The following is a 23,833-nucleotide window of genomic DNA, read 5'->3' as shown; positions in this document are numbered from 1 at the left end:
TTATCTGTTTCAAGTGGTGTGGTGTGAGGATGAAGTAGGATAGAATAGTTAGAGCAGTAGTATAGGAAAGATAGGGGCAAGATAGGATAGTGGTAAGTACTTGGACCCTGGAACCAGGTTCGGGGTTTGATTTCCAAGTCTGCCACAGATTGGAGGTGTCATCTTGGGCGAGTCACGCTTTTTTCTCTATGACTCAGTTTCCTCATGAATAAAATAAGTATACAATAATAATATTTGCCTTGCAAGGTGAGATCTAAAGTGCTTACAACTGGGCTTAGCACTCAGTTAATGATTGTTGTTATTATTGTTGTTGTTATCATTATTATATAGTTAGCATTTACTGTGTAGCAAATTATGCCATTCCAGGAGGGGAGCCTATATTTGTAAGGACTCTAAATTACAAACAACAGAAACTCCCCTCAAATATGCATACGATCAGAGAAATCATTGGTTTATGCTACTGAAATACTCATGGGTGGTTGCATTCAGACCTGGCTGGATCCGTGTGCTCCAAAGCAATCAAGATTCAGACCTCCAATACCCCCTCAAGCTCTCTGTTCTCTGATCTCTGTCTTGGCTTCACCCAAAGCTTGTCCTCCCCAAGAGTGATTCTTGGCAGCTCCAGCGCCACCTACTTTCTCAGCAACCCAGTGAAAAAGAATTTTTCTTAACGGTTCTGCTGGAGGCTCCAAGACTGTCCTCACCTAACCAATGTGGGCACATCCCCACCCCTGAGCCAATCCCTCTGGTCAAGGAGGCCAAGCTGGGTCGGACAGTGGGCCCTTTAGACAGCACGGCAGCTAGGCTGATCTGGAATTCTGGCTGGTCATGACTGAATCACAAACATGAGCTAACAGTGGGGTGCCCCCCCCACACACACACACACAGAGAAAAGAGAGACTGAAGGAGGAGAGAAGTGGTTTCCTACTGTGGAATCACAAGGCCATTGCCAGAAGGGAGAATGGATACTCCTCAGATAACTAGAACAGACGTCCCCTCCAGAGTCCTGGGGCTGACCAGTGACCTCAGCATCCCTGACCTTCAGAGAGGGACATGTTGTGCTCCTCCCCCACAGCCCCAGATCCTAAGCCATCCCAGTTAATGTCACCTGACAGCAGGCTCCAGGTCTGAGTTCAGGGCAGTGATGGGGCTGGCCACACCCAGGGCATGTTGCTTGCTGAAAGGGTTGTAGTGAATGTGCTCTGAGCCCCACCACCCCCCCACAGGGATGAGTGCACCAAAGGAGTGGGCTGGGCTCAGGACCCCATGCAGAAAAAAACATGATCTTGAGAGAGGGGAGAGGAAGTGAGGCAAAACACTGGAAGGCTCTGGAATAAAAGGAGGGTCTTGGGTAGTAAAGCGATGCCAATGCAAGAAGCTTAGAGAAGAAGCCAGACTTGGAGGCAATAATACTCATCCCTGCATTTGTTTATTTACTTATTTAACCACCTACTGCATGCCAGGCATTGGGAAGACAGCAGTGACCAAGACGGAGATGCACTCTCGGAATTTATAGTAGCATGGAACAAACAGACATATAATTAAACCTGTACTTAATTATTTACAATATGTCTCTCCCCAAAGAAAAGCATGGGGTGTTGTGAGAGCAAATAATTATATGGCACCGCCTGAGGACATGTTGGGGGTAAGATTTTAAGGACAAGTAGAAATTTATCACACGGAGAATGGCTGGAACAGGGTAAATGAGGTGGAGCAAGTAGGTGCAAAGGCCCTGCAGCAGGTAAGAAACATCAGGCCCATGACAGAAAGGTATGGAGGAGCTTCTCAAAAAGACTGGGCTCACTTGCAGAAATTCTGATTCCACTGGTCTGCAGTAGGATTCCTGAGGCAGTGCTATTTAAGGGCTTCTGATATCAGCCAGAACTTAGAGGTCCCTGAGGTCTGGCTACTCAAAATGTGGTCCATGGACCAGCAACCTCAGCACCATTAGGAGCTGGTTAGAATTCCCAGAGGGGGCAAAAATTTGGACCCATCCTTCAGATTCAGAATCCACATCTTCAAGTACTTGTTAATATTTGAGAACAGCTGATCTAGAGCATAATGAGTGGGGAGGTGAGTGGGACATGAGGGAACTGAGGTGGTGAAAGGTCATAGGGGTTTTGCCCCCAGTGCATGGTTTGGTTCCACCCCACACCCACCAAGAACACGCACCCTCACCAGCACGTGCACACACAGTCACATCCACACATGGATACCATGGACCCCTTTCTATCCTCTGCTTTTCCAAAGTGCTTTGCATCCACCTCTGATAACCCCAGGGGCTCCCTCCTCCTTCCTCCCTTTCCCATTATACACACTCTTGTCCTTAGACACAGCCCACCCAGAGGCACTCCCTGCCACACCTTCTCCTAACTGCAACTCAGAAAGACTCTGGCAGTGAGTGGGAAGGGACAATGGGGAATCTGGAGAAGGACCGCCGCCCCCCCCCCCGCCCCAGGTCCTGAATCCCAGCTCAGATTCAAGAGAGAAACCATGACATCCGCACAGGTTACGGGGAGGTAACCAGGTTCGTTACCTTGCAGAACTGAATCCCAGTGTGATGTTTGCTCAAAACGCCAGTACTATTCCTGGATGTCAGGTGCAGTTAATGGTTGCTATGACAACCGTCCATGCTTAATGAATAGAAGAGAGTAAAAGACGCTGGATAAATGTCAGGGCCTGGGATGGATTTGCTTGGGAGCAAATCTGTTGGCACTGGGCAGAGCTGACCACTGAAGGTTGAAATGAGCAGTCCAGGGTGGCTGGCAACAAATCCAAGAGCCTCTCTCTCCCCTTGCTCAGCTCAGCAGAGTCAGATGGGCAAAAAATGTCAAAAAGTGTGGCTTTCTGTATAGATAGTTTAAACACAGGGGACAGTGTTCCCATTTGATTCTGTAACATGTTTTCAGAGTCTGCAGTGGACAGAAATTCGGCTTCTCAAAAGTTAAGAGATGCCAATTAGAGAAGAAAAAAAAAAAGAGAAAACTGTTCTGGAATTTTTTAATGAAGAAAGTGCCAAATCAGGGTTGAAAAACTTTTGGAAAGACAATGTCAACATTATGAGGCGACTGGTCACACCCTGGAGGAAAATATCTGCAAAAGACACATCTACTAAAAAACTGTTGTCCTTAATATACAAAGAACTCTTAAAATTCAACAATTAGAAAGGAAGTGAATTAAACATGGGCCAAAGACACCTCATGAAGGAAGACACACAGGTGGCAAATAAGCATAGGAAAAAGTGCTCCACATCCCCAGTCACCCGGGAACTGCAAATTGAAACAAGAGACACACCTTTCAGAATGGCCCAAATCCAGAACACTGATAACACCAAGTGCTGACGAGGATGTGTGGCAGTGGGAACTCTCATTCATTGCTGGCAGGAATGCAAAATGGTACAGCCACAATGGAAGAAGGTTTGGCAATGACTTACGAATCAACATACTCAACACAACCCATCAACCATATTCCTTAGTATTACTCTAAGGAGTTGAAAATCTATGTCTATATAGCAACCTGAACACAGATATTTATAGCGCCTTTATTCATAATTCCAAACCTGGAAGTAGTCACACTGTCCTTCAGTAAGGACACCCAGACAATGAACGATCATTCAGTGCTGAAAAGAAACGTGTGGACCTGAAATACTTATGCGGAGTGAAAGAAGCCAATCTGAAAAGGCCACTTGCTGTACGAGTCCAACCATGTGATGTCCTGGGAAAGGCAAAGCCTGGAGACAGTATCCCGTGGACAGGAGTGAGGGTAGAGGGAACAATGAATAAGCAGAATGCAGAGGATTTGGGGGGCAATGAAACTACTCTGTGTGACCCTCTAAAGGTGGGTGCACATCGTTATGCATTTGTCCCAACACCGCCAGGCGACCCCTAATAGGAGATATGGCTTTGGGTGAAACTGACGCAGCCATGCAGGTTCATCAGCTGTAACAAATTACCCCTCTTGGGGGGCAGGGTATTGATAAAGGGGGCAGCTGTGTATGTGTGGGGGCAGGGGACATACGGGAAATTTTTGTGGCCTCTGCTCAATTTTGCTAGGAACCTAAAAATGCTCTTTAAAAAAGTCTATTTGAAATAATAATAACCCTTCGAAACCACCCCCGCACTGTATTATAAGTGCCACTGACATCTACTTAGTGGTGTCAGAATACAAATGGAGGGGTCCGTAAAAGGCGATCGGTTCAAAGTCAAGTGGTGAGTCCCAGGTCCGTCGGCATGTCCACGTGCAGAGCCCCCTTGGGAATGATGTCCAAGTCCCCTGGCACCTGTGAGTATGAAGGCCAAGTCCACCGGCTGGGCCTCCTGTGCCTGACAGCCAGAGGCCGGGACTCAGGGCTGTGTGAGGCTTACGTGGGGAGACCACAGACAAACCTTATATGGGCCTCTGCATCAGACCCTGTGAGAGCAGATAACACTCCACAGACCCTCCAAACACCAAAGCCACCCTGCCTGCCTGTGATCAAGTCACGGCCACATGGTCCACAGAGGCCAGGCCCCGTCTGTCCACCAGCAGCGCGGCTCTGATCGCTGCGCACTGGGACCCTGGCGGAGTCCATGAGCTCAGCTCCTCAGCCGGTAGCTTGCGTGGAGCCCAGGAATGCCTCTGTTATTCTCACATGGGGAGCCAACTTCCCCAACCCCTCTGGAGGAGAGGCAGCCCCACTTAACAGCAGAGATGAAGGAGCTGCCGTCTTCTCCCCAGAGCTGCTGCACCCCATATACCCCCAAGTCCTGGAAGAGGGATTTCTTGGCTTCTGTTACTACCTGCCAAGGCAAATTAAGTCTTTTATCTGTCTGTCTATCATCTGTCTGTCTATGTATCTGTCTATCCTTTTATTATTGTGGTAACACTGGTTTACACACTACATATGATTTAGGGACTAGTCCACACCTCCTCAGATGTATGTTGCTGCATCTCCCCCACCACCAAAGCACCCTTAGCCTTTACCTTAGACCACTGGGCCCCTCCCCCTTTGTTTGCACCCATGTTCCCCTCCCCCTCTAGTAGCCTCAATTCTGCAGTAATAGTTCTAAGGTCTGTTTTGGTTTAATTTCGTCAATTCCTTTGTTTTGTTTCTCTGTATTCCACATATGAGTATCTACCCAATCTCGATTGCCCCCTCCAGCCCCAGTCAGTCTCTCTCCAGATTTATTCTTTTCAAGGCAAGGCCAGCATCACAGTCTGCAATTACCTTTCTTTTTACTGATACATTTTCTTTCATTTGTTTATTAGTTTATTGTAGGTCTCTCTCCAGTAGAATTAACGGTCTTGAGGTCCAGAATCTAGAGTTAACTAATACACCCCCCCCCAAGTACCCAGGATGGTGCTTAACACAAAACAGGTACCTCAATGCAATCTGGTGAACAAAAGCACGAATTCGGGTGTGCACCCACAACACAGCTCAGTTACACATGAAAGGAAGCTTATTTCTCCTTAACTCACTTGCTCCTGTGCTTCTCTTATTAGAAGCCACAAGCCATGACGGCTACACCCCAAGTGCTTCATCTTGCTCAGAGAGACCCGGTTTAGTTCAAGCTCCTCATTATCTGTGAATTCATTACCCAAGTCCCTGCACACGCGAGGGTTGCATGGGCAGGCGAGCAAGCTCCATCTCCATATGAAAATGTGCATTAATGGCCTCACCCTTTATAAAACCCACCTCAATTCAAACACACCCACTCCATCCCACACCCCATCCCCATTTAATATTCTGCAATTCACTGTCTTTGTCTAGCAGCCTGTCTCTGATTGCCAGTTCTTGTCAACGTGTGACAGTACAATGCAAAAAGAGAGGCAGATCGATGGCAAAGTGAGATTGCACATCTAGCAAAATACACAGGACTTCATAAAATGGGTGTGAGGGTATTGGAGATCCAGGAGCGATGTGTCAAATCAACCTGGCAGAGAGACAGCCGTTAACAGTGGAAGAAGAGAAAATCGACAAGAAGGATGATGTGATAGGCACATGCGATGATTTGAATATCAAAGGATTAAGGAAGACCTTGAAAAACGGATGATGTGCTCAAATAGTTTTTGCAAAAATAACCCTCTTTGCCGTGAAAGTCAAACTTGATGATCCTGGCTGGAAAGTGAAGGATTCACGTTGGACCATCTGTGATTTTATCAGAACACTGTGGCTTTCTCCTCCCCCACCAAAAAATCAACACTGCTTACTCTCTTTTGCGCACCCTAGTACATCGTCAGAAAAGATAAGGTGAAATCAGCAAGTTCTTGTAAACAGTCATTTTATTTTCAAGATAGAGTTGGAAGCACGTGTCTGGAATTTGTTGTTCACTGTGATACGATGGGCCCTGTTTTCAGCGGCCACATTTGAGGACTGCAGTTCTCAACCTTAGCTGGATGGTTAGAATCATCTGGAAGGCTTAAAAAATGCCCGGATTACTTAAGTAAGAATCTCTGAGGGTGAGGGACCTCCCCGGTGTTGCAAGGGTTAACGTCTCAGCACTATCAAACTAACACAAGCCACTGTAGCATGAGTTGGATCTCCAGGGAGTTACCCACATGGTGCAGCAGACCTCTCCTATCTCACCCGCTGCTCCCCTCAGCAGTGTATTTCAGTGGATCTGCCTGTTCTGCTCCCTACTCTGTCTCTGGTGAATCCTCTCACCCTTTGCACCTGTGGCCTACACCCCAGCTCTTGTATGTATGTATGTATGTATGTATGTATGTATGTATGTATGTATGTATAAATAAATAAATAAATAAATAAATAAATAAAGCAAGCTTCTTAAAAAAAAAAAAAAAAAGAATCTCTGAGGGTGGAATTCAAGCCTCTGTGTTTTCTGAACTTTCCCCCTCCACGGTGATGCCAACGTGCCACACACCTTTAGAATCGTCATTTGAAGGCATCCTCAACCTCAGATAATAGAGCTGCTGTAACACCTAGAACCCAAACACACTTGCTGTCAGATGGTTATGCTTTCTTTCTTTCTTTTTTTTTTTTAATTGAGGGGATGCTGGCTTACAGCACTATGATTTAGAGGTGCATGGCCACTCCACGCCACACCCGCCACCAAACCCCCTGTGGTACCCTCAACTCTGCAGTCATGTATCTAGGGTTTGTTTTGTCTGTTCCTTTCTTGTTTCTTTATAATCCACGTATCAGTGAAATGATCCAGTATTTCTCTTTCTCTTTCTGACTTATTTCACTTAGCATAATCCTTTCCATTCCATCCATGTTGTCACAAATGGCAAGATTTCATCTCTTTTTATAGTTGTGTATATAAACCACATCTTAATCCATTCATCTGTTGTTGAGCACTTAGGTTGTCCCCATAACTTGGCTATTGTGCTGCAATGAACATAGGAGTATAAAATACTAGAAATAAAATAGCTAGATCATTACTTTTGCTTTCTTAATCCTGGAATTTGGTTTCACCAGTTAGACTTATGACTGTGATGGGTGCCAATCTCTGGGCACTAGGTTGGCAGAGCTTGGGCCAATTTCTGGTACCACTGCTAGGCTGGGTGGGTTGTTAGGACTGTCCACCCTCACTCTGAGGTCATGGTTACTGGGCAGAGACTGTTCAAAGAAATGTCGCATTGTTATCATGGGTGACACCAGATCTTGCTCCCCGCCCATGGGAGGTGCCAGTGGAGGGTTCCTCCTGGAAGGTCATGGGGAGCTCTGTTGAAGTTCTCTCTTTCTATCAGAGAGGGTATCCAGAAATAGCTGCCCCCATGCAGGGTCTCCCCTCAGGGCCATGCACTGGGAAAGGCTGGGACTCGGGTAGCACTCACTTCCCCAGGCCTCTCTGCTCTGGGTCTAGTATTTCCTGACTTGAGTCCAAAAGTACTAACTGCAGAGCCGTCTCTGGATGACCCAGAAAACTGTGTCTGGCGCTTGCCCAAACTCAGCTTAGCAGGTGGTCGAGACTTATTCCCACTGCAGTGTGACAGCTCCCCCAGCTTCCTGCTTGATAGCCCTATGTGGGGACACAGGCAAGACCCACATCAAGACCTGCAATGATGTGTGTGGGTCCATGTGATGGTGGGGAGAGGAGACATTATCTCCAGCTTTCCACTGGTTTCCTCTCCCCCGTGCCGAAGAGAGTGGATGTGACAATATTAATAACTGCCCCTTGTTAACTCTCTTCTAGATACACAGCTCTGTGCTAAAAGATGCCATTAAGAGCTCAGACTCTGTGGTTAGACAAACCTTGGTTGATGCCTCAGTTTCCCCATCTAAAATGTACTTGTTGATGAACAAACACAGGTGCCAAGAATTACTCTAAAGCACTTGAAAAATCTGACCGTTTCTGATCTTTCATAAAAAGTCCTTGAGGTGGGCACTAGCATTATTCTGTTTACAGACGAGGAAACTGAGGCACACATAAGTGACTTGCAGCTAATATGTGACATAGCCAGGACTCACACCCAAGCAGTCTGGCTCCAGATTCCAAGCTCCTCAGCCCACTCTACGGCCAATGGAAGAACCTGCTTTGTGGGGGCATGAGACTTCCCAAAGACCCCTTAACCTGAAGCCTGGCACAGAACACATCTAAGCAAGCATAACAATAGAATCATCTCTTTGAAAACAACCCAACAATCTTCAGCTTATAGACATTCTACACATGAATAGATCAAGACTCAGAAATAAATAACTCACCCAAGATCACCCAACTGGTAAGTTAGGAATGGGCAGAACAAGGATTTGAACTTGAAGTCTCCAAAGTATGTACTCCCACTGTCTCCCCCTCCAGAGGTCCAATACACACCTGCTGAAGAAGGCAGCCTCCCTTCTCCCCAGAATGCAAGACTCTGACTTACTTCTAAAAATTCATAGTCTGGCAGCCTCATCCCACCTACACAACATGGCCATGTCCCAGTATGGGGCTGGGGGCCAGCGCTGCCAGAATCTGGAAGGAACTAGAATGGAGACTTTCAGTCAAGGAACCTGGGAGCTCTTCCTAGAGATATGTGTTATTTCTCTTCCTAGAGAAATAACCCATTTTCCAGACTCCCTCCCAACTCTTGCTGCCTACCTTGCATGTCTGGAAGCCACTCTGCACCACATCGGTAGGAGCTTTAGGTTGCCCAACCCTGAGGAAGAGACGGAGCTGAGCTTGTCCTTGAACAGCTTGATGTCTTCCATGTTCTAGAGACCCCAGTGGTAATGGCACTGCTAGAAGGGTGTGGGTGCACCCGCCAGAGCTCCACAATGGGCTTCATTCTCCCCACTGGCCTCTCTCCTGCTCCTCAAACTAAGTTCATTCCTATGTCAGAGTCTGCATGCCCAGTTGCTGCTGCCTGGAAAGGCCTTTCCTTGCTCTTTTGAGAACTTGTTCCATCTATTTACTAAGATCTGAGTCAAATTTCCCCCCAGATCACCTTTTCACCTTCTCTAAAGGTGCCCACCTCCTGCTCTACCCAGCACAAGTTGCCATCATGTCATCCTGTTGCATTTCCTTCAAAGATGGTTATCTCACTCACTGACTTACTAGTCTGTACACCGTCTCCAATGAGAATGCAAGTTCTGAGGACCAGAATTATCTTGGCCACTATTCAATCCCTAGGAGCTAAAACAGCTCTGGTACACCGTGGGTGCTTGATACATTTGGGGGAAGGATGAGGGGAAGTAAGGAAGGGAGGGAGGGCAGGAGGAAGGGAGAGACAGAAGGAAGGAGAAGGACAAAGCCTGAATCAACCAGTCCCATCCCGGTCCTCACACCTGTCTTATCCCAGGTCACCAGCATCTCATCGCATCTCACTTGGGACCCCTGGATGTGTCCCCCAGACCAACCACCCCAAAACCTCTAAACACTCTGTACTACCCTCAAGTTCCTGAAGGATTTTTTTCTCTCACTCACTCTATCTCATCGTCACATGTGGTTTTCCAGGCTGCCTGGACACACACCTCCTTTACTCTGGTTAACTTCTAATTAACCTTCAGATCTCAGCTTAGACGTGATGTCATTCAACGTTCAGTTAACAAAAATCACGCTACTAAAATAGCATGTGACAGAATTTCGGGTGATGAAGAAAGGGCTTTAAATCATGTCCTCTTCTATAGCTACTGTTTGAATCTTCTAATTACATACATATATTCTTTTATTTTAATGGGGATTTTCTGAACGTAGGATAATGGACTTCTTTTTTAATAATATTTCTCTGCATTAAAAATCCTAATAAATGTTATTTTTAAATATCAGTATAGCACAATGACTTAACTATAACGGCTTTATTTTTATGGTTTAATGTCTCTCATGAGGTCACCTTACCGAGCTCTTTCATTCATTTTATTTTTTTTTCCTAGAAAATTGCCTTTAGCTTCCCAAGTAGACTATTCTAGCACCTGGGGAAAAAATGATAAATTCACCCCTGTTTTTTCCTATCTCTTATTTCTGTTTTATTTCTTCTTGCCCTAGAATGTGTAGAATCATGGTACATAACACAGGCACCAAGGGGCATTCTTAGCTCAGTCTTGGTTTTACTGGGATGACATCCAGGACTACAAGAAGGCATCTTCCTTCCATGAAGCGTTCTTCCCTTGTCCAAGCTGGACCTCAACTGTGAGCACCTTGGTTCACGAAAACAGTTTCCTCTCCTGGGAGCAGGCTGTTGCCACCACCAAAGCAGCCATCCCATTATGCTTCATCAGCTCCCTGGTGCCGTCTTCAACTCCAAGACCTAGGGGCTATGTGTTCTCGCAGCTGAGCTCTCACATCTGCCTGACCTCCGGGTCCTACTGGATCTGTCCTCACACACCCACTGCCCGGTCTGGTTTCTGCTTCCCTCTGCCCCAGTGCCTTAGCATAACCCCTGCTGGGTCAGTGCTTGTCTCTGTGAGCCAACTTTGTCTTGCAGGGTGCATATGGGTTCCTTTCTCTCTTGGCCCCATCCTCTGCAGTTTGTGGGCAAGTCCAAGCCTATTTTTCTTAGATTTACTGATATGGGGAAATACTCATGAGAAAATGTGAGAACAGCATGATCCCGATTTTGTAAAACCGCTTGTGTGTGAAAGCACGGGGGAAAAAAAAAGCCTGGAAGGAAAGAGACAGAAATGCTAAATAACGGTTATTTCTGGGAGCTAGCAATATGCTTCTTACATGAATGGCCAAGTTCACTTTTTTGATGAGTGTTTGACTCGGGTGCCAGCAACTTCATTTTCAGTGTGGAGTCTTCCTCGGGGAAATTCTTGATTCCCTTTCATACTGCCTCTAAAACGCTCACCTTGGCACCAATGTTCTGAAATCCCTACCTGAACCAATGGTAGTAATAACTATAATTTATTGAGTTCTTACTATGGGCCAGCACTGTGCTAAGAGCTTTAGCCATTGCCTGATGAAGAGAGTTTTGCATAAAGGTTTGGGAACACTGACCGGTACTGTAACCACTTTTACTGCCTCAATTAATTCCGGTGGCAATTCCAAGATTATCTTCATTCTGTAGAAGAAGAAAATGAGAGCTTGCACCCCAAGGGATGCTTATGTCCACTTACAAAGAACTGCTGCTACATGGAAAGATGGGGCAGGGCTCCTTATTTTTTAAGGGAAGCTTCCAGACTTTCATATGACATTTCAAATTGTAGCAACATATTTAATTTTTTTAAATGACAACAAAATGCATACTAGAATACCGCAGATAGAAAACAAAACACACACACATAAAACAAAGCATCCTGCACCCAGATTTGCCCTTGACATCCTACATCATCGGCATTAGATGCACCAGCCTGGGCGAAGACCTCAGTCCCAGGTGGTGCCATCCACTCTTGCCCTCATGGAGACAGTGCTGCCTCACAGGACAGATACCTTTTAAACAGGGATCAGCAAGGTTATCCTTAGGCAGATGGTAAATATGCTTGGCTTTGCCCTCTCTGTTGTAGCGACTCAATCCTGTCATTCTCTCACGAAGCCCACAGCCAAATGGGCAAGGCTGTGTTACAATAAAATTTTATTTACAGACACTGAAATTTGAATTTCACATATTTTATTTGCATGTCATGAAACAGTCTTCTCCTTTTGTTTGTTTTTCCTTCCAAACATTTAAATATGCAAAAATCATTTTTAATTGGTGAGGGGGTGCAAAGACAGGTGGTGGGCTGCTTTAGACCATTAAAGATGGGAGACTGATTCTCCAGGAGGGCTGGAGCTAGCTGGCTCTCAGACCTAATTTCAAGCTGCCTAAAACCCCTTGGGTAACACCCACTTCACAAGCAGATGCAGGCAGGCGTGGAGCTCCTTATTCCCACATGGTTCTGGCTTGTCTGTTTTCTTAATGTTTGAATTTCATCTTCAATGGAAACTTTTCTTCCTTTGAAATCTTCCCTGTGGATAAAACAGCTCACATAGGTGGTCCCCCAACCACTGCCTTGCCCTGCTTAGGAGCCCCTGCTGGGTCTCATGAGGGGAAAATCATGGTTGATGAGAAAACAGATCCACTGCCCCCATTGATATTGGCGGGAGGAGCACCAAGCAGGAGCACCAAGTGAGGGGAGCACCAGTGGGAGGAGCACCAAGCAGGAAGATCATAGCACTACCTAGGCAAAAGACTTTGCTTCCAACTCAATGTTTTTGAGGAGACTGCAATTCCCAATAATGGGCAGGAACTTTGACTTTGGAGCAGGCCAACTTACACAGCCTCTTATAGCTGTGTCCCTGGGAACTCACCTAGTTCACTAAGGCTGGTGGGGAAATAGGGATCACAAAAGCAGCAACCTCCTCAGGCTGTCTGGGGCCCTAAGGAGAATAAAAGGTGTAGTGTGTTTCAATGGCAGCTGGCGTGTGGGAGTGCTCAGTGTGTGTTGATATTTTGTCCAGCCAGCTGGAAAGGGGATGGGGCTGAAAAACAAACAGGAATAGGTGAATAGAACTGGAATATCTGAACAAGAAAAATGAAGACCATTTTTTCATTATCAAGGAAGAAGCTATGAGTTGGGCTTTCTTCTTAGAATCTCCTTGCGCCTTCAAGTCTTCTCTCCTTCTTGGGCTTCTGCCCAAGTGAGTGGAGACTCAGAACCAAGGGGATGCTTTCATATTCCACACGTGATTGTAAAATGCCTCTGGTGGGGAGCCCACTCAGAGTAGGAGGTAAATATATGGCACTCATTATAATAAGATAATAATGGACAGAAAATAAAAATGGCTTCTATTATAGTATAATGGTGAAAACCACAGACTTTGAAGCCTGGATTTTTTTTTTAGATTTATTTTTATTGATTTATGCATCCAAGAACTGGGGTGTAGGCCAGAGGTGCAGGGGTGATAGGATTCACCAGACAGTATGGGGAGCAGAACAGGTGGATCTACTGAAATACACTGCTGAGGGGAGGCGCGGGCGAGACAGGAGAGGTCTGCTGCACCATGTGTGCAGCTTCCCAACCTGGGATGGAGCTCATGCTGCAATAGCTGGTGATAGCTTGATAGCGTTGTGACATTAACCCCTGCACCACCAGGGAGGCCCTGAAATCTGGATTTAAAAAATGGATCCCCTCTCATCAGCTGTGATCCTATATTGCTCATCACCAAGTGCCAGGACAAATAGCCCCGACCTCCCGGGCTGGTAGACAAGAGTCAATGAGAGAGGGAAGGTCGGGTTCAGTGCTGTGCCTGGCCCACCGGACACCCACTTGGAAGTGTTGACTGTTATTATGATGTGCCTAGAGCTTGGCAATTATCTGGTCTTCATGTACCGCCTTATTGAATTCTTCCAGTAAGCACTCCGAAATCTAAGACCTGCACTGTGTGACTCTAAACCTTGCCTGCTGCCACGACTCCGCCCTGCCCCTCACCTCTACCCTGTCTTCCCAGCAGGGATGAGAGCAGTAATGTATAATTTCATGCTGTGTTGAGGTGAGAAGTTCTGCAATTGTTTGTCATTTCTAAGAAGTGGCAGAGCCATTCAGCTGCCCCAGAGATTGGTTAATTGGCTAGTTCACAGGCACAAACAATGAGTTAAGCCAAGTTGATATTGAAGAAAGACAAGGAAGCAAAATACATTCAGTCAGTTTCCCCAGGAGAGAGTGGGAAAATTCTGTACCTCCTGAAGGGGGGAGCCCACAGCAGAGCCCAGAAAGCTGCAATCCTGGGTGAGGGGCAGGGCCAGGCACCACTGGTGTCAGTAATGAACATGACTGGGGAGAGCAGGCTATTTCCAAATCAATGCCTGGAATCCACACCATGGATTCAGCAGATTTTTTAAAATAAATTATTTATTTATATATATATTTGACATCATTATTCATTTTTCATTTTTTTTACAATGTTTGATTTCTTTTCTCAGGTGTAGTTCCCATGGAATTTCCATCACCACAGTCCCTTGTGCTCTTCCCGCCCTCATTTTGATCCCTCTCCCCCCACCCCCCTGCAGAATGTCTCTGATTTATGGTTTTTGATTATTTTTGTTTAGTTTGGTTGTAGTTTTTATTGTTATTATTTTTCCACTGATCCCTTATTTGATAATCAGCAGATGTTGAAAGCAACCTGGGCCCTAGTCCTTGCCTGTGTGAGCTCCAGAAAAATTCTTAAGCCCAGTTTCCTCATCTGTAAATGCCATTCCCTTTCCTCTCACCAAAACCGGGTTGGGAAGTGGGGAGTGAAGAGAAAAATATAAGACAACACTGTTCCAATAATGAATATTTTGCTTCCTTGCTTCTTAGCTCTTTGCTCTTCTACGTAGGTCCCAGCATCATGAAAAATCTAGAGAGCAGAAAATTTTAGCCTTATGCTTTTTAAAAAATGTATATATATTTTACATCATTCTTCTTTTTTGTACAGTGTATGCTTTCTTCTCTCAGGTGTGGTCCCCGTGAAATTCCCACCACCAAGTCACCCGTGCACCAGCACCACAGTCCCCTGTGCTCGTCCTACCCCTCTTTTGATGCCTCTCCATACCCCTCCCCTGCAGAATGTCTCTGATTTATAATTGCCTGTTTATTTTGGTTTTTTATTTATTATAATTATTTTTTTGTCCTGGTCCCTTATGTGGTCCCCTTATATTCCTCCTATAATTGAAACCATCCAGTATTTTTCTTTTTCCTTCTGGCTTATTTCACAGAACATGATCCCTTCCAGCTCCATCCATGTTGCTGCAAATGGCCTTCTGCTTTTTTTTTCTTTCCCTGTACTGGGAAGGGATGTACCTAAGAAGGATGATGAGGGGCTGGCCAGGCATGTCCAGCAGCAGCCAGAGAAGGATCTGCAGTAGGAGTGAGAACCCGGGGCTCTGCCTCCTCCCTTGCTCAAGACCACGTTTGTTCCCACAGGGGCTTTCCGAGGCGTGTGCAAGAAAATAGACCACTTCCCTGAAGATGCTGATTACGAACAGGACACAGCGGAGTATCTCCTGAGTAAGTTCCCCAATTCTCGGGGCTCCCAGGGGAAGGAGAGAATGGCCTGAGATCCCCCACTACTTCTGAGCTTGGGTCCTCAACACCCATCCTAGAAATAAGTAACAAGCAAAGGAGCTTGAGGGATCTTCGCTACTAGATAGAGACATTCATGTGGTTCTGATAACTAAGACTTTAATGTCAATGAACTAGCAATAGAAATAGAATTTTTTTTTTTTAAGAAGGAAAAGTAGATGAGTCAAACCTGGAAAGTTCTTTTCAGTCTGCATCTGCTTAGGAGAAGATCTAAGGAATTTTTATCAACTTGAATACAAGTTTTCAAGTCCCCCCAGGGTGGAAGTGCTAATGGGCAAAGTGGGAATGGAGAGGTGTGAATGGTGAGGTGCTAATGGACAAGGTTCTAAGGGGCACGGCACGGGCAAAGCAAGCTCACCATCCTCCAAACCCAGGCAGAGCCAGCGTCACCCAAGGTCACTGCCTCTAGGACACGGGACTGTCACTAAAGCAGCATCTGTCCTGTGTGACTCTAAGCTTCGCCTGCTGCCTCTCAATGGAGTGTGGCTTCCAGCACAGGCCCAGGGTTCTGGGGTTCACACTCCCTGACTCCCAAAGCTGGGACAGACCTGGGGCAAGTTACATTACCTGCCCCTCTCTTAAATGAACAAAGACTTCAGTGGATATCATCTGTGGAACAAGGTCATGAAAAATAAATAAGCGAATGCACTTCACACTAAACTAGGACCCACACACCGTCATGAAGCCACACGTGTTAGTTCTTTTCTGGCTGCATGAGATCAGCAAGAGCAAAGTCTAGCTGCGGACTCGGTCCTGACCTTGATCCAGGTACACAGAGAACTGGAGGTTTAATGCAATTTCAATGTAATTTCTTCAACGAGAAGGTGTGTCCAACTCACTCAAATGGAACATTCTAAGGCTTTGATTAATTCACTATTAGGAAGCCTTAAATGTGAGGTCTGGGTGTTTTTTTGTTTTTTAAAAAACTGCTTTTCTAAGTTAAAGCTTTAAGAGACTGTCCTGTTGGGTTGTTTATAACTCACACATATTTCAAGATGAGTTTTTAAATTAAGTCATTTTTAGCTCTTCTCACCCCTGATAGTCTAACAGATGGGCGATCATATATGTGCTTTTGGTCCATATATGAGCCTTAAATCATACAGGTGATTAAATCAGACAACTGGTGTGGGGTTCAATTTAAAGGAATAGTCCTTTTTAAGTTTCCTTTTTTGTTAGCTTTATGGTAAATATATTTCTCTCTTTTGGATCCTCATCCAGCTCCTAGGTTTATCCAAATGCCTACTAGGATTTATACCAGCAGCTCACAAAGGTTAGGTGTGAGGAATAAAGACACACTTAAAGATGTGGCTTCACCAAAGTTTAGGGGATGGACACATTACTTGCACCTGCCAAGAGGTGACTTTAGAATCATCCCCCGTGGAATTTTACCAAAATGCCCAGAGTTTTGCTTTTTTTTTTATTTCCTACTTCGATGAAACATTTTATATCTGTCCTGTTAAAAACAGACAGAACTGTGACTTCAAGTTCACAATTTGCAAAGCTGATTTTAAGTTCTTCAAAGCGGTTGATTACTTTTCCAACAAAATGTTTCTCTCCCTTCTGGGAAGGTGGGGAGACAGGGGCACTTGCCCTCACCCCACAGAAACAGATGATGGTGAAAATCCTGGGTTCCCTGTTGAAAACACAGGCAATAGGGCGTTTTCCTTTCTTTTGTGATCTGTCACAGTATCTTTTGCTATTTAATGTCACACTCTGAGAACACAGGGACCCTGGGTGGGTGGGTGCATATCCTGGAAGGTGGCTGGGGGGTGCACCAACCCTGACTCTTCCAGTGTCCACGCCAGGGGCCCGCCAGGAACAGGGCAGTGGGCAGCTGAGGATGGACGTGGGAGGTGGTGGGTAGTGGGACCCCACAGGAGTCAAGTCCGAGTCCCCAGTGACTGCAGCGTGGGATCCCCAAGCATGGGGTCCTGCGCCACAGTTACGCCAGGGTGGCTTCGGGCTCTGTCCTGCTCAAGAGTTTTCTCCCCTCGGGGTCCCCCCCCCATGTCCCTGGTGGGTGGGTTCTGAGGCTGGCTGGGGTGCAGACTGAGCCTGTCTCCTCCCGCAGGGGCTGTGAGGGCCTCCAGCGTCTTCCCCATCCTCAGCGTCACTCTGCTCTTCTTCGGGGGGCTCTGCGTAGCCGCCAGCGAGTTCCACCGCAGCAGACACAATGTGATCCTCAGCGCCGGCATCTTTTTTGTCTCTGCAGGTGAGTCTGGCCCCAGCCCGGAGATCTTCACAGACACCAAACCCATGCCAGGCCCAGAAGCACAGAGTGATGATATGCAGGGTCCCCTCTGGGGAAAGAGTAAGAAAATGGCCAATTTGTTGTCTTAAGAATAAGGACCCACTCTAAGTGGAAACAAAGATTCTGACTCTTGCTTAGGGTGGAATGAAGCGGTGCCGAGGTAGAGATGCGAGGCCAGCTCAGCTCAGAGGGAGAGGCTGGTCCATGAGAGAGTCCATGTTTGTAGATGGGGAGCTGGACCCCAATTGGCGAGTGTGGTACACACACTTGAGACTGCCTCAGTGTGTTTTAAAGGCTTCAACTTTCTGACCACTTGGGCATGTTCTAACACTCTGACTCTGGAGAGATGCGCATGCTGGTTAAGTCTTGTGCACAGTTTTTTAAGCTCTCAAAATCCTCATACTGTCCTAAGGTTCTCTGAGTGTGAGGTAAACCCAGCAGCCTCAGATGCTCTCAGGGAAGCCTTCATCACCGGGGCCAAGGATGAGAGATAAGCATGAGAGACCATTTTGGGAAGGGGTCCTGTTCTCTGCCTCTGTCTCTTCCTTTTTCTGCCCCTCTCCTCTGCTCTCTCCTCACCTCCCTCCTATGCACTGGGCCTCCATCTCCTTCATCACTTTCCCACCTCTTCCCACCCCAGTCCTCAGTCAATCCCATCTGGATGAAATGTCTTCAGGAAGCAAAGACAGAGCAGGAGCAGGGGAGAGGAGGCTTGGCTCTTTGATGATGACTTTCAAACTTTGCAAAATAATAGCAGAATTCTACCAGGCTGGGAACCTGGTGGAGAGTACAGAATGGTGGGTACCAGGGCAGATGTTCCTGGATTTGAACTCCAACTTCATCTGTGGGAGCTCAGCGACATTACCAACTCCTTGTAGCTTGGTTTGCTCCATTATAAAATGGAAGTAACAATAGGAGCTACTTTGTAAGTTTGTTGGAAGGAGGCTGAACATAAAGAGCACAATATCATTTTCTAGCATTGGAAAAGCAAGACATAATTCCAAAGATGAAGCATCATGTCCTGGCTCCCCCACTAAATCTTGCTTGGGTTCCCTCCCCATGATTTCCCCTTCCACGAAGTGGGGAAGCTGGACGATGACACCCAGATCTGTGTCTCTGGGAACCAACTCAAGTACCAGGCCAGGAAAGGAAGCCGCCATCTTGCCAAGGGGTGTGGTCAGCCCTATAGTGGGTATGGCTCTGGTAGACAGATGGCAATGACTGGCAAACCGAGGGATCTATTTTGCTTTGAAGCATATTCTAGTCATTGGTCTAGCATATTCTAGTCTAGCCAGACTTCCTGGGCTCTGACCGACCCAGAGGAGGATGCATGTGCTGACATGAGCATTTCCTAAACAGATCATTATTTTCTCCCCCAAGGGGATTGTCAGGGAAGAATAACACCAGCAGCTTTCTTTTCAGGAGACATATTCTGAGAGATAGAAAGCATATTAGACATTATGGGAACTGGGAAATATGAAGAGAGGCCAGGTTGGGGTTAAATCCTGGACCTCCCACTGGTCTCCCCGACAAGTCCAAACAGCCTCCATTTTTCCGCTTATAAACTGAAAGTTTTGAAGGACTCAGCACTTTCCAAGGCTCTTAGTTACTCAGCTATAAGAATCTTTGGTTTCAGGCAAGCAATCAATATCTTTATGGAGTGTCGCCTGGGGGCCAGGCAGAGTGCATCATGCCCAAGAACGTGGCTGTGTGGTGCAAATCTTAGATCTGCTACCTCTCAGCTGTGCAACCTCAGACAAGTCTCTTAACCTGTCTGTACCTCAGGTTCCTCATCTGAAAAATGGAGAAAACAATTGTACCTACCTTGAGGCTGTTAAGAGCATTTAATGAGTTCATGTAGGTCAAGGGCATAAAATCAACCTAGCACCCAGTAACTGCTTGGTAGATGGTAGCTGTTATTACCTACATTGTACCTACACTCAATTCATCCATTCACTCAACAAATATGCACTGACCTCTTAATATGGGTTAGGCTCCGGAGTAGGAGCTAGAACTGTAGGTTTGAACAAAATTAGCCTGGTCCCTACCCTCAAGGAGCTGACAGTCTGATGCTTGGGAGAAAGCGATTGCCCACTTACATCTTGTTCTTCCTAAATTTTGTTGTTGAAACCTAAATCCACCCAAGAGTAACAAACAGTTCTGAGTTCAATCCTCTTTCCACCATTTTCATTTCTTTAGGAAGTTGCTTTTCTTCTCTATAAAAGAGGGGTAATTTTCGTTTAAAGCAGACTTATTGCAATGATGAATTGAGATAGTGCACACAGACTTTGCACTGAGTCTGGAACATAGTACTCTGTAAAGGAAAGAAAACTCGCTTGGCTTCCTATCTCCTTTAACCTGCTCTGACATCTGAGCCTCTCTTTGAACTTCATTTCTTTTTTTCCCAGTAAGCTTCTTTGCATTCTTTTCGGGGCTTCCCAAACTTTACCACCAAAATTTCCCTGCAGACAGAGGTGAGGAGGGGACATGGCCCAGGGGAGGTGGGGGCTTTGCTGGAGGCCACCTTCATTGAGCTGAAATGTCTTTGAAGCCTATCTTCCATTTACACTTAAAAATTCATGTGAATCCTGCTCTTGCCTCCTTATTATATCCGTGTTCATTTTAATATAAAAGAATGTCTTCCTTGCTAATCTTCGAGTCAAACTGACATTCCAGGAAGAGGTGCTGCTTTTCACCCTACAGTTTCCTGCAGCCTGACACAGCACTGGCTGTGTCGAGTACTATGTTAGGAAATAGCTCAGTGATTAGAACTCACTAGCTACTTGCTGAATGCCTGTGCTGGGAGATGCCAAGAGGAGAAAACAGGGTACAGAGCCTGGTCCTTTGTCTGGGGGTGAGTCCCGGGTAGAGTATGGCCAGAGATCATATTTGGAATATTCTTTCCTTTAATGTATGAGCACCAGTCAATCAGAAGAACACTGGAGCAGAGTTCAGTGGCCCCAGCTCTGCCAAACTTTAAACTTTCAGCTGCTGGAGTATGGGGAGATTCTGAGGATCCCCAGGAAGATTATGGCACATTCAGGGATGGAGGACTCAGGAGACAACTAGAAAGGGTTATTTACCAACTAGAGCTGGAAACTACAGTTTAGTCCTACCCTATAAATAGCCTAAATTTGGAAGCAAGGAGATACCAGCCAATGTACCAATCTCCGTGAGTCACTGTTGGTCTCAAGGTCTGGATGAGGTCCTTGAAGCAAAGGGACAAGAGACATTCTGCCTTTAGAGCAGTGATGTGAAAAAGGCGGCCAGAGATGAGGACAGCCCCAGGAAATCCCATCCCATGGTTTCTTTTTACCATTCCCTGAGAACATCAATTCCCCTCCATCTGGCTGGGCAGCTATTTCCAGGGCGACTCATAAACGCAAGGAATTAAGGCTGCAGGCCTTGCTTACTGAGGACAACAGCCTCATGCTCCCCAATTCCTGATGTTCAAACAAGAGCCGATCTAAATTATTACCTTACCCTATACAGCTAGAAGGACTTAATAAGCTAATGTCCCTTTCCCCATGGGTTTATTTGTTCCCCAAACCGCAGCTCTAGACCCATACATATTCATTGCTCAGCTACATTTGAATTCTATATAAGCACTTCCAACTCAGCCTCTCCAAATCTGCCCTTTTCTCTAAACCCAGTCCCTCTGCTATCCTTGTTTTTTTTTTTTAAAGATTTATTTATTTATGCATATAAGACCTGGGGTACAGACCAGAGATATGGGGGATGAGAGGATTCGCCAAAGACAGAGTGGGGAACAGAACAGGTAGATTGACCAAAATACACTATGGGGAGCAGTGGGCGAGACAGGAGAGGTCTGCTGCGCCATGTGGGTTGCTCCCTGGCTGGCTGGGGATCAAACTCATGCTGCGGATTGCCTCACAGTGCATTCCTTAACCCCTTGCGCCACCAGGGAGGCCCCTGCTGTCCTTGTTTTAACTCAAGGCCACCCATCGCCCCATCATCCAAGTTAGAACCCTCTTAAGTCCTCCCCAAAGTCTGCTTTCACATGCCATAGTCAGTAGCTTCTTATCTCCTGGCTCACCCATGTTCATTGTTACCTTCTCCTGAACCATTGTCTACGTGCCTCTGATGGAGGCCTACTGTATTTTGCTATAACTGCATGTACATGTCAGGGACCTATACTTGTTTGTTTCACCATCCTTATGATTTAGTGCCAACAATTTACTGTTGATGGAATAAATTACATCAGGAAAGATGCATGCGTTGAAATCTACTGCACTCACTGTGGGAGTAGGATGTATTCGTTAGCTGAACACACACCCTTCAGGACTGAGTGTTTGCTACAAGACAGACCTCGCAAAGAAGAGCTCAGCAGTTGGTTTTCCTGGTCTTCCATCCATTCTCCTCTCTTCCACTTCCTCTACATTTTCTATAACCACTTCAAGATAGCAAGTGACCATTGTGGCTGAGGTTTATAAAAGATTTGTTTTTCTTTCCCCTTCTCTTAGGGTTAAGCAACATCATCGGCATCATAGTTTATATATCAGCCAATGCTGGAGACCCCGGGCAGCGTGACTCCAAAAAAAGCTACTCATATGGCTGGTCCTTTTATTTTGGAGCCTTCTCTTTCATCATCGCAGAAATCGTGGGAGTAGTGGCTGTGCACATCTACATAGAAAAACATCAGCAGTTACGTGCCAGATCCCACTCGGAGTTCCTGAAGAAATCTACCTTTGCTCGCCTTCCACCCTACAGGTATCGATTCCGGAGGCGGTCGAGTTCTCGCTCCACAGAGCCCAGATCCCGAGACCTGTCCCCCATCAGCAAAGGCTTCCACACCATCCCGTCCACCGACATCTCTATGTTTACCCTCTCCCGGGACCCCTCAAAGATCACCATGGGGACCCTGCTAAACTCCGACCGGGACCACGCTTTTCTACAGTTCCACAATTCCACGCCCAAAGAGTTCAAAGAGTCGCTGCATAATAATCCAGCCAACAGGCGCACCACGCCCGTATGAACTGACCTCTGCCCTCTGCCCTCCATCCCAGCACAGCCTTGGGGGCAGTGTCCAGAGGTGTCTCTGAGGTTGCATGGCATGGTCCTCGTGATGGTATTACTTTTTGCAAAGAATGAAACCAAATGGACTCAGCCCTCTCCCACAGTTTGCCCCTGGCCCTCCCAGTCCAGCCAGTCCATTCCCCCCTAACTTTTCAAGCCAATGCCCTTGACATCATTCCTCTCTGTGTATCTGTGCCAGATGTTTTCCTTTCTTCCTTCTTTACTAGAAGGACCTCCACATTCTTCCCTCCTTGGAAGAGGACTTTACTAAAAGTCACAGGTGGTCACTGGGGGGGGGTCTCCCTGGACCTCCCACCAGGTGTGTGCCCGGTTGTCCCCACTGTCCACTCACACAAATCCTCAGGACACCGGTGCCCAGGGCGTCCTGAGAGAGGCATTCAACTTTCCGTGTTAGAAAATCATGACCAGAAATCAAAGATGTCAGAGCCCTGAAGCAGCTAATGTAATAAGCACTCATGTTATTAAAGGTTTGGCCTTGTCGTAACCAAGCGACTTGAGGTGTCTTGTCTCTTCTGGGCTCTTCCTTCCTGCACATTGACTGGCTCATCTGTTGGAAGCTGAGCTCAGGTCGCCAACACCCTGTCACTGGAGGGAAACTGCCTTCACCTCTTAAGGCCAACAAGGTTCTTCCCAGCGATATCAGCTTTGGGGAGTCCTGCCCTGGATGCCCTGAGGCTATCTGGGGACAAGCCTGTGAACGCTGGCATCCAAAATCTGACCCCAGCACACAATAGCTCTAGGACTTTAATCAAGTCCAGTTAATCTTGCAGCCTTAGTCTCTTCATCTGTGAACCAGGACAGGGGAATAGAACTCTCCTCCATGAAGTTGTGAGGTTTAAATAGATGTCAGGTATAAAGTGATCAGCGTGCTGTAAATAATCAATGTACTTTATTAAATGTTAGGATGAATTCTAGGCAGAGCGGGCATTGTATTTGTCTGCTTGGGCTAGTATGTAGCAAAATATCTAGTCTGGGGGCTTGAACAACAGACACTTACTTCTCACCGTTCCAGAGGCTGGGAAGACCACCATCAGGAAGCTGATCAGTTCAGTTCTCAGAGAGGGCTCTCTTCCTGGCTTGTAATCAAACATCTTCTTGCAAATTCCATGAGAGAGAGAGAGGCC

At 46.5% G+C, this 23,833-nt stretch overlaps 1 protein-coding gene across 1 annotated transcript in view; it reads left to right on the top strand.

The window, feature by feature from the left end:
- Positions 1 to 22,647, top strand: part of CACNG3 (calcium voltage-gated channel auxiliary subunit gamma 3) — a gene marked incomplete at both ends in the record, with an annotated part of 76,097 nt that extends 53,450 nt beyond the window's left edge. The window contains 3 exons of the mRNA XM_084248788.1: positions 15,242 to 15,325; positions 17,472 to 17,612; positions 22,136 to 22,647. Coding sequence (XP_084104914.1) covers positions 15,242 to 15,325; positions 17,472 to 17,612; positions 22,136 to 22,647 — 737 coding nt within the window. The remainder of the gene's footprint in view (positions 1 to 15,241; positions 15,326 to 17,471; positions 17,613 to 22,135) is intronic.
- Between the last annotated feature and the right edge of the window lie 1,186 nt (positions 22,648 to 23,833).

Source organism: Talpa europaea (genome assembly GCF_964194135.1).
Source record: "Talpa europaea genome assembly, chromosome: 12".
Taxonomy (NCBI): domain Eukaryota; kingdom Metazoa; phylum Chordata; class Mammalia; order Eulipotyphla; family Talpidae; genus Talpa; species Talpa europaea.
This window is presented reverse-complemented; position numbering and strand designations above follow the sequence as displayed.